General features: G+C 48.1%; 1 protein-coding gene across 3 annotated transcripts in view; it reads left to right on the top strand.

Annotated features, from left to right (window-relative positions):
* The window catches only part of LOC135398746 (nucleolar protein 4-like), a 47,482-nt gene extending 31,203 nt beyond the window's left edge, over positions 1 to 16,279 (top strand). For 2 of the 3 annotated variants that reach the window (XM_064630147.1, XM_064630148.1), the window contains exons 2-9: positions 7,775 to 7,912; positions 8,315 to 8,605; positions 9,801 to 9,857; positions 9,910 to 9,987; positions 10,059 to 10,193; positions 10,250 to 10,444; positions 10,500 to 10,604; positions 15,002 to 16,279. In XM_064630147.1, coding sequence (XP_064486217.1) covers positions 7,775 to 7,912; positions 8,315 to 8,605; positions 9,801 to 9,857; positions 9,910 to 9,987; positions 10,059 to 10,193; positions 10,250 to 10,444; positions 10,500 to 10,604; positions 15,002 to 15,427 — 1,425 coding nt within the window. In that variant the 3' untranslated portion in view covers positions 15,428 to 16,279. The remainder of the gene's footprint in view (positions 1 to 7,774; positions 7,913 to 8,314; positions 8,606 to 9,800; positions 9,858 to 9,909; positions 9,988 to 10,058; positions 10,194 to 10,249; positions 10,445 to 10,499; positions 10,605 to 15,001) is intronic. The other variant, XM_064630149.1, reaches the window with a different exon arrangement.
* The last annotated feature ends 638 nt before the right edge of the window (positions 16,280 to 16,917 follow it).

The raw sequence follows: 16,917 nt of genomic DNA, 5'->3' as shown, positions 1-16,917 counted from the left end.
AACACGCAACGCGAGCGCCTCTCTTTCTGCTCCGTGGCTGGCTACTCTCCACAGCACGGCGAATGAGAAGAAGCGGTGGTGAGGGAACTGCTTGCCGGTCACCACAACGTCATAACTAGCGCAAAGGGCCGGCTTCACAGTGAACTGTGCCGAAATTTGTCTTAAAGCGTCTGAGGAAAACCCAGGAAAAACAGCACAACATGCGCCTGGATTAGAACCCGGGTCACCTCCTACACTGGGCGTGGAATTCGCTCTCGTGTGATTTATGGAATGCGCGCTGTCCTCAACCCTTCTTGTACTGTTTCACGCACGGCGCTGTTTGTTGCAGCACAAATAACGAGTCCGTATATGTTCGTGTCGTTGGATACCCCAAACCGTGACAGTATGTTACGCGTGACATTAGTTACATTTACGAGTCGCTATGTTGATGCTAAAAGTAAATTACGATTTTTTGTTGAAATCCCTAACTCCCCCCTCTTTTTCTGATAAATATATTCCCCACCCCCTAACTCCATTGGCATCTTTTTGTATGGCCATGAGGTTACCATTCCATGTTAGGGCTTCGCAGAGTGCTATCCCTGATTTTTTTAGGGATCGCTAAAAAGGAGTTTTACCGCGTTCATATCCTCCAAACGAAACGACCCACTCGAGCGCCGCGCACGCGCTTTACGAAGCGGCGAGAGAGTCATAGGAAGCGCGATTTCGTACGAACGACCCACTGGCTCTGAGTCGCTTCGTGGTATTCGGCGAGCACCGACTACATCGCGAAGGAAGATGGCGGCTGTTTGGAGTAGCGGAGCTACAGGAGTTGCAGTGAGGCTTCCAGATGTTTACTGTTGCCGACGATGTATATCATCTGCGGTAAGTTGTTGGATGTAACGACGTATTCAGTAGAGCATTTCACACGCATCAGCGTTCGATTGGTGCGCTACAACATGTGCTCCATGTGAGAAAGTTGGTTTGTATATGCAAGGCGCATAAGCTATGCAAAATGCTCATCCCTGTGTCGTTCCCTCATTGGTGGAACTATCGAGAGAGGCTTCCACGCGGGTGATTAACCCTTTTCAACGCAAAACTGCCTTCTACGTCCTCCTGATTCATCAAGGTGAGATGGAGTCTCACAACTGTGCCTGTGAACTATACCAAGCTAGCCCGCCGACTGTGTCCGCTCCAAACGGCGATTTTAACTTGTTGGCTGTGATACCTTTTGTATAGATGAATCTGATAAGTCCGTATCTTCACCACATATAGCACACTGCTAGCCAATCATCACCTCCAATGACAACGTTCTCGCTCCTGATTTGTAGATAACGGAAGGCGGAGCCTATTATGTAACCATTATGTACGGCATTATAGCTACAAAATAGGCTCCGCCTCCCGTTTTCAACAAATCAGGGACGAGAACGTTGTCATTCGGAATGATGGTTGGCTAGGAGCGTGCTATGTGGTGGAGTTCATTTCTAAGAGTGTACACTCTTAAAAATGAACTGCTGAATGAGCTGCTCTTTGGGAGGTGTAAGGATGGCAGTCGAGGAGCACATGCTTGGTATCCGCCAAAAGAGCACAGCGAAAGCAGAGCATCGAGTCGGAGCGGCCGATCAGATGCTTGAAATGGGGGGTGAATGCAACCCCAAGACGAAGCCTGTGTATCAGCGACGCGAAATGGCTAGGCACACGAGATGGCATGGTGAAGCCAAAGTCAGGGTCCACTTCACGCATCAGAACTCTTGATGGAACGTCCCGAGACCATTGCGCATGTGCAAGAGGCCTCACCACATCATTTAGGAAGGTTCGCCTGTCGCCTTTGGGGAGGGTAATCCGCACGCTTGATCGGGAATGATACGCAGTGAGCTGCTGCAGCCTCGTCAGCCTCTTCATTGCCGCGGATGCCGCAGTGTGCAGGAAACCACTGGAAGTAGATAGAGTGACCTCAAGACGGCTTAGTTCAGTATGTCCACCACCACAGACGCAAGTGATCCACGAATACCCATGTTCGCTATACACTGGAGAGCTGCCGTGGAGTCGCAGTATATCACCCAGCTGCTGATAGCGGCGGATGCAATGTGCTTGAGGAAGAACAAAATGACATGCAACTCTGCAGACGTGGATGAGGTGCGGTGCGAGAGACGGTATGCGTGGCATGACGACATAGTCGGGATTGTAAAGGCAGCAGTGGAGCAGTGTAAGTTGGTTGACCCATCTGTGCAGTGTGCGAAGGGTAACGGCACTGCATCATGTCTAGCGCAAGTTCCCAAGCAGCACGCCAATATTGGACCCATGTAGGCTGCCAAGATTCCCAATATTGGTTCAATATGGGCTGCCCATGCTTTCCGGAACAGCATTGCAAGCGGTACTGCCTTGACGAGCTTCTTATCGGCCGCGCGTTCAAATACAGAAGCCTTATCGCAATATTCTGTGGACTAAAATTTTGCAACCCGCTCCGAAAGTACAAAGGAGCGAAACACGGTGACGCCAGAGCAATTCACCGAACTTTACAGAAAAGCCATCCCTTCCTATCAAACATTGTGTTTTTTACTTGACCTGCCGCAATTCCGTTATCATTACAGCAACCAGCGACATTTTAGCCATATGAAACGTCCGTTCGGGCTATCGCGCATGCGCATTAGCTGTAGGACGCGTGATTTAGCTCAAACAACCCGATCGCTCTCAGTCGGCTCGACCGATTGGCATTGGCAAGACGTGGAACGTTGAGTTGTCGAATTCTAGCGAACGTTACATTGGGATTGCCACGTACGTTGACTGTTTCGAACAATGTGTATCATCTGCGAGAAGTTGTTGGATGTAACGATGTACTGGATTGGGTATTTCACACGCTTCAACGTTCAATCTTGCCGTGCACTCTTAAAAATGAACTTCACCGCATAGCACGCTCCTAGCCAACCATAATCACGAATGATCTCGTTATCTTCCCTGATTTGTTGGAAACGGGAGGCGTACGACTTTTTGTGACAATTATGAACAGCATAAGTGTCACAAAAAAGGCGTACGCCTCCCGTTTTCAACAAATCAGGGCAGATAACGATATCATTCGAGACGATGGTTGGCTAGGAGCGTGCTATGCGGTGAAGTTCATTTTTAAGAGGGTGCTGCTTGGGCATTTGCGCAACACGGGTACGTAAGATTTTCTGTATTTTCAGTCAATATGGGGTGTACGCGGGCAATATGGGGCCCATATATTGCCAAGATTTTCCCAATATTGGCTCAAAGTGGGCAATATGGGGCCCATATTGCCCAGTTTCAGCCAATATGGGGAAAATCTTGGCGAAACGGGTCCCATATTGGACCCGTATCGCCAATGACCAGCCAATATGGGCCCAATATTGTGTGCTGCTTGGGTTGTTTCAACACGGGTGCTGCAACGTGATCCCTCTTGCTCTTGAGCCCAGGAATGGTAGTAGAGATCGAAGGTATCGAAAAGACCCAGGAGGGGACCTGGGGACGACTGATCTTCCAACAAAAGCCGGTAGCAAGGGCTTTACAGCAGCGATGCAGTGAGAAATGTTGCTCTGCCTCCACCTTTTGAGCTTCGAAGCCAAGGGGTGACGACGGTGTTCCGCGACGAGGCGTAGATAATGGCGCACAGTTTCTCTGAGACGTAAGACCTCTACTGGCAGCTCGCGGGCCTCCGCCACCACCATGCGCGTTTCAGCGGCGCGGGGTACACCGAGGCAGATCCTCAAGCTTCTGGCCAACATACACCGAAGCCTCTGTTCAGATGTTCTTGAGATGCCGTGTAAGACCGGGAGGCTGTAGAGAATGGTTCCCCGAACCAATGCCCCATGAATCGATAGGAGCGCTTCCTGATCAATCCCCATGCAACGCCAGCGAAGTGAGAAATGACATTGGTCCAGCGTTGAACTTTCGCTTTCAGGTACCTGATATGGGCGCTCCACGAGAGATTGGCATCCAAGATAACACCCAGGAATTTGGTGCATTTCACTTGGCTGAGTGTATTATTGCCTGGCGAAAGAGGGAAGGCGCTCATGCGTTTCCGCGTGAACGGGAGCACAACTGTCTTCTCAGCCGAGATGTCCATGCCAGCCTTGGTGAAGTAATGCTGAACAGCATCCAACGAGTTTTGAAGGCGGCGTTGAATCGCTGGCCTTGATTTACCGGTGGTCCAAACGCACACATCGTCTGCATATACAGAGAGCTGAACTTTGCGGTGAACGCAACGCTCCGCCATAACCAAATTGAAGAGGATGGGGCTTAATACACTTCCTTGAGGAACGACTTGGGTTAAAACTGTTTTTTGCGTGTCACCGTCCCGCGTGCGGACGAAAATGGTTCTGTTGGACAAGAAATCAGCCACCCAGACAAAAAGCCTGCGAGACACTCTAGCCCGGAGGAGGGTGTGCAATACATAAGTGTGACTGACCGTATCATAGGCACGTTTGACATCAATCCTCTTGCAGCTCTTGGCGACTTGAACAGCAGTCACAAGGTCCATAAGGGAGTCAACTGAGCTACGGTGCCGACGGAAGCCCGCCATCTCATCAGGGAAAACGTGATTCCTTTCCAACCTGTGCAGAACCATCCGCTCCATCACTTTACCAACACAACTGGTAATGCTAACTGGACGGATGCTTGCCAGGCTTCAGCAATAGGACCACCATCCAATTTGCGGGTACCGGCCAGATCTCCATGAGCTGTTACATATAAACAGCAAGGTTCGAAGGCCCTCAGCGCCAAGATTTCGAAGAGCTGAATAGGTGATCCCGTCTGCACCAGGGAACGATTTGGGTCGGGACAAACGAAGGGCAGTTTTAAGCTCTGGCAGAGAAAAATCCAGCTGTGCGTTCGACGGGAGCGTTATACGCTCAAGATCCTCGCCAAGTTCAACCATGTAGGTATAAAACGTTGCAGTTCCCGCAGCCGCCGCCACAGTTCCGCACAAGTCCAGAGCTACGTCTACCTCAGACTTGTTGAGAATCAGAGCAAGTGACCCCAGTGGATTGGTGCGTGGAAGGCCATCGCGCAGGCTACGCTACGTACGCTACGTAGAGGCTACGTTGTCGATCAAGGGCGCTCAACCCATGTTGCACAGCTCTAAGTGAATGACGCGCTGCGACAATATCGGAAGTAAACCCGTTCGTCGAGCTCTTCGCTCAGCTCTTCTACGGCAAGCACGTAGCTGTTCCACCTGGGGACTAGAGCCCGTATGTCCTGCTGCAACAGATACGTGTCTCGAGGACTCACCAAGAGAATTTGTCAACACCTCCGAGATGTGGTGACGCCTCACATCGCTCTCGGAACACCTTCCAGTTAACCAGACGAACGGACCTACTGACACGTTGCATCCACGGATCGCTATGTATATCGGAAGGTCACAATCCGTAGACCATGACGCCTTTCTGAAGACACCTTTCGAGCAGATAGAGACATCGAGTCCCTACGCATAAATGTGGAGGAGCCATCGCTAGTTCGTCAATGACGTCGAAAGCAAAAGCAGAGCGGAAGAAAAGAAAAGCAGAAATGTGTGCATTACTTATCGAGACAGTCATCCTCCAATGACGTTTCATTTCAGGTGCTTACATTTTTAGCATGTTATCAAAGGGGTAGTCCTCTATGGAAATGTCCTTTCCGAATATGATCAGATAACACTGATCAATTGGGTCACAGTGAACATCTTGCTCTCAGTGTGGCAGAGTCTAGATTTCATCCAGTCTGGACGATAAAATATGAGCCGTTCAAATTTGCGGCAGGGGAATAATATGGGCCTTGTTCGTGTCCAAATGTTTGTGGGAAACGAAAAATTACTGCGCACCGGTGACACTCAGATTGGACTTAGCACCTCTGGGAAAGACACGTGTAACACTTGGATTTTGCGTATTTTTCAAACACATTTCGAAAATGCGTATTATAATACAGAATACAAATACTCAAAAGTATTACAAGGCTGGCCCGTGAAACTCCCCATTCATCATCTTAAAATAAAGTTGTACGCGGTAGAGGGAGCCGATACTTTCCCAATAATTTCCGCCAAGGCAATTGAATGTGACAGCCACATCTCCAAGTTTACGACAACGCCGCCGGACGGGATCGCTGTTTTCAGACGGGCCGGCTCTGCAATAACCTTTTCCCTGGCAGCACAGAACGCGCGTAGAATACAATCTCTACCTCATTGCTGGTGGTGATGTGGGGAATGAAATCCCTTCACAATGTCGTCCAATAAAGCTTTGATGGCAGGGCGTTGGCGGAGAGAAGGCGAGAGTCCAGTTGACCCGGTGAGTGCGGTTCGGGAAGGTTGATAGTGTGTGCAATGAAGTAGAGCACCGCAGTGACAGCATCTGACTTGTCTAGAGCGGTACACTGAGCTGAATGAGCAAGTCCAATTTTATGAAAACTATGCCAAGACATTATCAAAGATAGATAGATGCAGAAAGTGTGAAAAAACAGATTCTCGAATATTGTAGGGAAAAGATGACCAAATCGGTGGTGACAGGGCTCACAGAGACTGACGGGAAATGTGCACCAGGGTTGTTGATACTTTTTGTGTATCTTGAGCAAATATTAGATACATTTTCAAACACGCACTTCTAACTGTAACTTGATTACTTTTTTGAGTAACTTGCATCTGTCTTTTTGAAGCAGGAGGTGGCGCGGGATGCGCGTGAGAAGCTGCAGCAACCCGTCGAGGCTCCCCTTGCTGCACGTGCTCACGCCCCCGCATGTGACATTCCTTGTTCCTCGTCCGGCGGTAGTGAAGAGAATGGCCGAGTTTGACGCCGTCTGCGAGGCTGTAACTACGAGCAGCCCGAGCAAAGTTGCCTCCGTTCTGTCGGAGGCTACAATATCGAGAGCAATTCATCGGAACGAAGAAGAACGGGAATCTTGAGCTGAAATGTCTCCGCTGTGAGCCCAAGACCAAGTGTCCCTGTCTCGGTTACCCCCAGTTTAGGCGTTCCTTTCAATGTTTTGCCTGCAATTACGTACGATTACCCAAGAAGGGATGTCTCTGTGGCTCTAGAGTGACACCTATTATGAGCCAAAGGCGAAAGATATGGTCTGCATACAGAACTGCAAAAAGTAACTCCACCCGTACTCGGATACTTTTCCAAGGTGTTTGTAACTGTATCTCAGTATTTTTTCCTGTCAGTAACTCTATCTGTAACTAATTACTTTTGAAGCTGAGTATCTGTAACTGTAACTTGGTTACTTTTGAAAAGTAACTTTAACAACCCTGCTAAGCACCCGACTTAACACCCTTTAACATCGAATGAAAATGAAATTCAAAACACGCGCATAAACCTTGCGGCTTGTGCTCTTCCTCGTCGTCCTTGTAAGATTTCTTACAATTGTTTTGTGGACAAATAGGAAAGAAAGAGTGTAGTAGAGCTTCCGTTTTATGGCCGAAATGTCTCTCCTACTTTGCGCACGATTCAGTTCCAAAAACAAGCTCCGAAAAATGAAACCCTCCAGGGATTCCCTTCAACAAGGCGATCCAATGCAGAGGAATTGATCCTCCTTCCTATTACGAATGGCCGATTCGCCCACCATTCAACAAGAGCGACATAAAAGGTTCTGAGGACATTTCCGCTCGGACAACGTTCCAGCCAAAATCGTCGGAATATAACCTCGAGGATTTTCGCGCAGTTGCAAACCGCTAACTGAGGAACGACCGTCATGAGGGGATTTCCTTTCATGCCTGAAACTACTGTCTTTAAGAATTTTGGTTTTGTTTGCTGAAAAATGTACAAATATAAGATAACATGCCCACGGAAAGTCTGTTTAGAAAGAAATTTCTTTCCAGAAAGGCAGCGATGGCGAGACGACGGTGTACAAGCGGGTGGCCGTGGTGGAAAACTTCTACGAAATCATCTACGGTGTCCACGTCGAAATGGACGGACGAGGTGGAAAACATGCAGGGCAGAAGAGGACGTACAAAGCGGTCAGCCTCCCCTTCAACCTCCGCGTGGTTCCCTAAAAAGGGAAAATATGAGGGAAAGAATCCTGAGGAGTCCTCATTTGACCACAGCAGAGAATTGTGGGAGAAGTGACGTGAGGTGTTACGTACGTCATTCTGTGCGCGCAACCAATGGGACGTAACAGACGCAGGGCGCTGCCATTTGTTACGGGCAAACGAGGCGGTCGTGAAGCGAGCATTGCGCAACACAGCGCGAACATTTGGGACGAGGGTTTGCGAGGAGATTGCTTGCCCGCAGCAAATGGCGACGGGAGAACTTCCGGCTTCTCTCGGCATGACGTTACTCGGTCTCGTCTCCTCAGCATTCTTTCCTCCACGGTAGAAAACGAGAAGCATCACGTGACGATATTTTGCTCGTCGGCGCAGATAGCTGAGCTGTACGCGTTCCTGCCACGTGAGGCCGTCACCCACTTCCTCATGTCGTGCTCCGACTGCCAGAAGCGCATGCATCTCAGCATCGCCGGTTGCCAAGGAAACGGCAGCAGCGCCACGTCGGCCAGTTCTCCAGAATCGTCGAGAGAGGGCGATGATGTCGCGTCGCCTGAAGCCACACCGCCGGTGGAGCAGCTTGATTTCAGTGTGCCCATCACGACAGCGTACCTGAAGCACATGCGAAGTCTGGGACTTTCAGATGAGGAGGCACTCAATCCCAAGGAGGTAATTTTGCCTTCGTTGCCTTATCGATAGACCATTATCAACTTTTATGGAAGGGATACCCTTGCACTGCTTTTTTCAATTAACCACTAAAGGAATAATGCCACCAAAAGACTGCTGGAAGGACGTTTCCCAGCCTGGGGTCGTGCAAGTTTAAGACCGTCACTCCCTCGGAACCTTGCTTTTAGAGGCGCACATTGGGAGAAATCACTTCCATTTCAGTGTCGAATCATGTAAAATGGCATCCCCTGGTAAAATAAGTTCCATACATTTATGCCATGAAAAAAATGAGCGAAATTTCGCATAAAGAGACACTCCATTTGCTCTCGTCCAAAGAAAGTCAAAGTATAACAAACACCAAACAGCTGCTCCACGTGTGGCATGCAACAAGAGACTTATTACAGCAATGTCCGTTATGCTTTAGAAGAGTTCATTTAACGTTTCCTGGTAGCAACTCCGGTCGAAGAAACGGTGCTGGCTGAAAGGAGAAAAATTTCGTCGTCATAGAAACCGACCGCCATTATTTCTTATTATTTAATAACCAACCTTTCTGCGATTTGCTCCTTTCAGGCCTTACGAAATAAATGGTCAAAATTTTGGATGGATCCCTCACAAGCAACAAAATGGTCACACTCGTCCACTTCCTTTGCTCTTTTTTTGTTTGTTTGTTTTTACTTTTGTCTATAACAAAGCATTGGGACGCCGAGGAAAGCCTTTCATGGGTCCACAAAGCGTATCCCGCCACTCGGAAAAATGCCATGGAGAGTACTTGCTTCAAAATAGTTAAACCTGACGCGAAAAAAAAAGAAAAAACGATAACCGCAGGCAGTCCCAAATGAGCACTTTTTAGCCCAACCAGTTGTGGGCCTCAGCCCTTTAAAAGATGTCGAAGAATGATCTTCATAAAGACGTTTCTAAAATGGTGACACGAAAGTAGGAGCAAACGGACAAAAAAATGGCTCCTCCCTCCCTACATGGCAACAAGTGGCGTTGTTCGTTGCCCCTGACAACCGCTTCTCCTTTTTTGCTCGCGATTGGAAACATAATGACGAGGAAGAGGATCGAAAAATACTCTCGCCTTCTTGAGAAGCCTTTCCTATCTAGGCTTCCTCTGTATCGAATGTTTGCCTTTATAATATTACTTTGAGTTTGTCACGCTTGTTGGTAAATGGTTTATCAGAGGGATGAGCAATTGCAGGAGTCGGGAAGCGACGAACTAAGCGACGATGGAGTGCCGGAAGAAGGGACGGAACAGGTATGGAACACTCGATTCGCCTTCCTCAAAGTTTGAGACGAACGCTTTGTAGGACATGACTGGACAACCCTCCTGGGAACAAAAGCCACTTAATATGACCGCTAGGGGGAGCACCGGAGATCACGACGAGGTGGGTCACTATTTTCTAGCTTCATCCAGCATGCAAGAAATGCGCCCTTTTTTGCTGCGATTATTGCGTAGGGTGGACCGTCCACAATGCAGACAGGCGATCACACACCGGATGATATGTCCGCAAGCACAAAAGAGGAAGACGAAGAGGATGAAGATGACGAGAAGCTCGACAGCTATGACCCTGAACGGCTGAAGGCCTTCAATGTAAGTACAAATTCCCCTCAAACTTTCAATCAGAAAGTGATGAAGCATTATTGCAGATGTTCGTGCGACTCTTCGTGGACGAGAACTTGGACCGGATGGTTCCCATCTCCCGGCAGCCCAAGGAGAAGATTCAGGCCATCATCGATTCGTGCGCTCGGCAATTTCCGGAATTCTCGGAACGAGCACGGAAACGAATTCGCACCTACCTCAAGTCATGTCGCCGCACGAAGAGGACCAGGGAGGGTTGGGATGTAAGTCCTGCCCTTCCTTATTTCGACCAAAATTGAAACATTGAATTGGGAACAGGGCCGCGCAGCCATTCCTCACCTGACATCACCCCTGGCTGAGCAAATCCTCGCGTCTGCTTGCGAAAGTGAGACCAACAATGCCAAGAGGATGCGGCTACAACCGGTACGTCCGTTCTTTATGACCGTGACGTCTTTCTCATTGCAACTCTTGTGGCCGCCTTCAACGTTAAATCGCGTCACAATATAATCCTTACCTGTATCCTACCTCGAAACAGTGGTGATCTGAACGTTCCGGAGTCTCATTCGCGCGCCTGTCACTGGCAAACTACCACGGTATTGGGACCATTTGCTTCGCCGGAGTGACCGCCGATCAAGTCTACGACAAACCTTAGAACCTCTCTTTTGAAAAGAACGTCCTGCTCTGACCGACCGCGCTCCCACTCAAAGCTTGTTCTACGAGAACTGTCCCATCCAAATTGGCCGCACCGTCTTGCTATCGACTAAGTAGCTCGGAGTTATGCTGTTATGAAGCAATGTGACAGCACTCAACTTGTAGCTGCGTTTGCTAGTCCTGCTGTTCGAGAGCGCGCAGTCCAGTGGAATCTGCTTCTGCCGCAGACGTCTCGGCTAGCGCCGCGAAGCAACTGTGGCTAGGAGCCACGTACAGACGTGGATAGATGGAAGAAGTGGGTGGGAGACAGTCATTTCCGCAAGCCCGGTTTCACTCTCAGTACTATTCCTGTCCGCGGTAAAAAGTAGAAAATACCACCGGAAATACCTGCAGGTTCAAGGTTATTTTCTACATAGCCGAAGACGATTTTCTGCCGCGCTTTCACCTTCTCGTCGACGTCTCCCGGAAACCACAAAGCCAACCACATCCTCGGCTTACGAAGCGGGCTACAACTGAGCATGGGAGTATCTGTGGAGACCATCTGGTCCTGCCACACAGAAGACGACGTGGTGGTCAATGAAGCCCGTTTAGACTTCCAGCCATCTTCCGTACAATCGCAGGCAACAGGCGTGCCGTTACCATCTGGCCTCAAGGACGTTCTCGTTCGCCGGTTTTGTCTGCATCCGAGCGGTGGATTATCCTAAACGGACGCCGATAGGAACCAACATGTCCAGCACGACGTCGTTCATCACCCCTCATGTGCACTTCTGCCCACGCTGCCTAGCGCCCGAGAAGTCACCACACGTTACAACTTTGAATCACTTGTCTCCATGTGGTGAAAATGGGCATCCATGCGGAGACTGAATTGAGCAAGTGTGCCGTATCTGAGAGCTTGGATAGCGAGCAATCAAACATGGAGAGCATGTTCATATTTTCATAGATCGCCTTGGTATTATCAAATACCAATGACAGACGATGACGTTGCCAAACAGAAACCACTACGCCGTTTAGACTGCTCAAATTCTGGCGCAACGCAGCTCAAACGTTCCAGAGATTCATCGACACCGTCAGAGGGCTACCGTTTGTCTGTTCAAAAACACGCGAGCACGCTGAGCATCTCCGTATACCCGCCTGCAAGATAACAGAATAGTCATCAACATTGCTAACAGTGACATTTTCTCGGCCACTGCATTAACAGCCCAAGGCGTATACCCCCCTTATCATCCAAAACCGATCTTGACAACCAAAACTCGCCACTTATTGGGACTGATAAATTTTTATCGGCGTTTCATTTCATAGCGCAACACTTGGTTCCCTTGAGGCTACTTTCCTCACGCAAACTTGCCATGGTCCGACAAAGCCACCGCTGCGTCAAACAAGATACGCCACGACTTCCAGTCTTCTGATACATCACTACTCCCATACGTGCGTCATGGTGGATGCTTCGAGCACTCTGTTTGGCGCCAACAACATATTCACGCTAAAGTTTTTGTCCCACAAATTCAAGTCAGCAGAATACGTCACACAGGGTGTCTTTTTTTAGGCGATACAGATTTTTCATTAAAAAAGCTTTATTAATTAAAAAAATTATCATCTCTGGGCCGGCGGACGTTCTTGGTCTTATGTTGCTCGACCGTCAAATGACTAATTACCTAAAAATCGTTAATTAACTTTTTAATTATAAAAGCTACGAAGTTGTCCCTATGAGAACATCTGTTCCCTTCGGTGACCTGATATCGTAGCCGTTTTCAGAACAAAAATCCGTTCGGTAGATCGTCCGCAAAAAATTCGTGAAGGAACACAATTTTCTTCTTTATTTTGTTCATTGCGCATCTTCGGAGACCCGTCTTTCCTTTGCCCCCAATGTGAGAGGGTGAAAGAGCACACTGTCGCCTCTTGCGTCCAGGAAAAAGATTAACGGAAAATGCAACACAAGATAAGGCCAGTTCCGATAGCGTCACCCGATACATGTGTTTTTGTTTTGTTTCCGCAAGTTAAAGCTCATCTTCGACGCATTAGGCTCCTTCACCATCTCACATTGGAGGTGAAGGAAAGACTCGTCCCCGAAGATGCACAATGAACAAAATCAAGAAAAAAATGGTGTCCCTTCGCGAATTTTTTGCGGACGATCTACCGAACGGATTTTTGTTCCGAAAACGGCTACGATATCAAGTCACCGAAAGGAACAGAGGTTCTCATTGGGACAACTTCTTAGCTTTTATAATTACAAAAAGTTAATTAACGATTTTTAGGTAATTAGTCATTTGACAGTCGAGCAACATATGGCCAAGAACGTCCGCCGGCCCAGAGATGATAGAAGTGAAAACAGCATGTCTATACCCCGTATAGTTTTTTTAATGAAAAATCTGTATCGCCTAAAAAAAAAACACCGTGTATTCTGTCGCGCCTCGATCTGTGACCTGCTGGCTCATTAGTTCTCCCGAAAGTCGTAATGGTGTTCCAACAACAAGTTCTGCAATGTAACAGCCAAGGTCCTGCTTGAGACAAATACAGAAGTATGAGTGGCAGCACACGGGGTTATTGATTCAGGTTGGGAAGGGCGCACGGATGATACAAAGCTGTCCTAATGACCTCAGTGCCAAGTTTAGGCTGAAGAACTCGGCGATCTGCGGCCCGTTACAATTTCGTCCGGGACACCATGGCGGCAAAATACAGGAGTGCTCTCTTTGTCCGTCAGCTTGAATGGGTTGTGACACTTTGATAGATGTGGTTCATTACACCTTGTTCACACTGGCTAGAGTATTGAGGAAAAATGAATTATTTTTCTACGTGTCAAGATATAAGCCTTCTAATACACGTACTCGTCAAGCTTTCACATCAAAGCTCAGGCCATTCCTATTGGTAGTCGTAAACACGTGACCGCGCTTCTTCACTGGCGGAGATGCCTGCCGTGACGTCACAGCCGCATATGATTCGGTATTCGCGGTGTGGATTTTCTAAGCGGCTATTACCTCATTTGCCCTAAAACTTGGAATGTAGCTTCACGTTGATGGAAATTATATAACAGTGTTTTTCATTTATCCGGCATAACTTGAGACGAGGACGCCTTAAGACCACCTGCTGAACCTGTACACAATTGTAAGCAGGTATCGTGAGCCGGAAGATAATAGAGGACGAACCAGGTCGATGTGTATTGTTTCTAAAAGGCGGCTGTCTGTGGACTGTAAATACTGCACTGCGTAGCCCACGATTTTACATCCTTGGAGATGCTGGGCCAGACGTAACATTCGGAGGTGAACCGCTTAATGACGACATCGTGAAGAACACCGAAGACTTGATGGCGGAGCGCCTTAGGAAGGTATGGACGCTGGATGGCGTGTCAGAAGTGATGACACGAGAGCTGTCGGCGATGGTGCCGTTGAATGTCTTAGAAGCTGGTCATCTTGTGTGTGCTTGTACAAGGGAAGGGAGATGTGTGACGTTGCCCACTCGATTCATGTGTTCGAGAATGGCGAGGAGTCCGCGATGTGAGTGGTTCTAGAACGCGAGGAAGCTGATCTGTGTATAGAGTGTGCTGCTAAGATTTCGGCAGGCATAGTACGGCAGAAGCGTCCGACCTTCTGTTCGGTATCACGTTCGGGTCACCAATTTGTGGGGCGATGATATGAGTGACACAGTAAGACGGGATGAGAATGATGGTTTACTCGCGACATGCTGCGAAGGTGGTTACGTTTGGTGGATGAGATGGCCCGCTCGCATGGCCATCAACTGTGTACCACCTTGGCGCCACGCAGACGGGACACGTGACATCTGGCCCAAAATCAATACTGCTGGGTGCGATGTTGTCTGCAGCGTCAACGCAACGTAATCAGCCGGCAATGATGTTTTGACACAGTGGCCGACCCTTACTCTCAAGGAGGCACTATCTCCGATCGATACACCCACTGGCCGTCCCATCTCCGACTCAACCACCTCAATAATCGCCACTGTCTGTGCTTGGATGTCCCGTTATGGTGCACGACCGCGGATAGAAGACGTGCGTCTGGTTGGGTAGTAAACGCATTCGAACCCATCATTCTGTATCCAATGAAAATGCAACCACCCCGTACACCTCCCCAGTGTTCCTTTGTTCCGTCATTGTCAATATGAAAACCTTATTCTGCCTCACAGCCATTCGTACAATTTGTGTTTCAAACTGTTTGTTTCAGCCTGACGTGGAGGCCCGCTCATCGACCCCAGGCTTTGTCCAACCCACCAACTTAAAGCGTGACGTGACCTTCGACAGCAGCCAACTCATTAGCCGACTGACCTCTGACACGACCAATGTATGTCCTTTCCATCACCACCACAGTACAAAGGCCGCTCCACCGACCGTAGTGACGTCCGTCACCACGTTGGTAAATGGAACTGCACCCCATCATCACCACACGTGCTACGCAAACGGGCACCACCATCACAATGGTGGCCCCACCGATCTGAGCGTCAAGAAGTGTCCAGGCACACCGCTCAAGTACTCGCTTAGTCCGAGCGAAGTGAGCGCGGTGCGTCAACTGATTGCGGGTTACAGGGAATCGGCTGCATTTCTTCTTAGGTCTGCCGACGAATTGGAACAACTGCTTCTACAACACAACTGACATATCAATTCAATGCACATATCTCTTTTTGGAAAGGACAGCTCAAAACATTAAGTGCTATTGCCTTTGGCCGATTTCTTCATGTCACAATAGCAGGAAATTTGAGCTGTTCTTTTTTGGACTTTTGTGAAGCCTTCCAATGTTAGCCTTGTGGGGCCAATAATGGACCTTCTTATTGTTTGAGACTACAAAGACGTCTAGTCATGACTTGCCAAAAATGTTCATTTTTATCGCATATTTTGTTAATTTTTGTTGGCACCTGTTCTTCTGGCACTCGTATTCTAGTCGATCCAGCAGTGCAATACGAAGCTCTTCAATGCACTTTCGTCAAGTATTTACCAAAAGATGGCCGGACATTGTGCAATTTTTCACTCTCAACTCATGTACATATCCATGGTACAGAAAAGTGATATTTTGTGGAAGATGTCCTTTTCTATCAGCATTCCACATTGTGGTCCATTCCATATCAATGACTGCATATCAGAAGGTACTGACCAACCAACTGGTTCTATTTATTACCAGGAGAGTTTAAATATTTTACAAAAACAACTAATGGCTTTGCTTGGCGCTCGACAATCCTCTTTGAGCGAACAACTAGCCATAATTTTTTTACATATCCAAAATCTCTTACCTATGTCAATTGTGATACGTATAGGAAGTACTTTCAAGGAGAGAGTATTTGTTTTCCTGCTAACGTATAGTATTTTCGTGTCCAATATTTCAGTCAAACATCATCATCGATCTCCTTCATATCGTGCACCATATTAAGATTGCGGGGTTTCTGGGCATTTTCCCTGGTTCTACGTGTTGTTCTCAACAGAGATTTCTACGTAATAAAATGTTGAAATATCATCGTGTCACGACCTCTTGGAAGCGAGAAGTTTCCCTCTGGTTTGCACAGAAGATGATGACTTGTGGTCCTGCATGTTACGTATGGTTCCCGCGATTATAATTTCCCGAATTGCGGAAGAAATGAACGCAAAAACCAAATTACAGTACGAGGGGTTATAACATCATGGAATAATGGCATGATACCCCTGGCTAGTTCCATCTCAAATCGAACAATCCGGTACACTTGATGTCTCGAATGAACGGGAAAAAAATATATGTTCAAGCCATCAGTGAGTTAGGAGAAATAAACGCTTTCCGAATTCTCTGCGCTGCGCGGTTCGGGAAATAGGAGAGGAGGAAAAAACTGTCTCTCCTAAGGCGACGTCGTCGCGAGCGGGTTTGAGCGTTCGCTACAAGGCCATTTCTTCTCGCATTATAGTAATTTCTTGATCTGGCTTTGGACCACTTAGGGCACAATAGGATCCTGCGTTGGCAGTGCTGTACCGGTTTTTGTTTATCTGCAAAAAAATATCAAAGTTGACTCAAAGTGCCGAAAAACACCATATTCACTGCAGCTCTGCGGACGATGTACAAAACGGATAAGATTGAGCTTTATGCCGTTTAATTTGTCATTCATGTGGCTATCGAATGATGTATAA

The sequence above is a fragment of the Ornithodoros turicata genome, chromosome 6 (assembly GCF_037126465.1).
Source record: "Ornithodoros turicata isolate Travis chromosome 6, ASM3712646v1, whole genome shotgun sequence".
Taxonomy (NCBI): domain Eukaryota; kingdom Metazoa; phylum Arthropoda; class Arachnida; order Ixodida; family Argasidae; genus Ornithodoros; species Ornithodoros turicata.
This window is presented reverse-complemented; position numbering and strand designations above follow the sequence as displayed.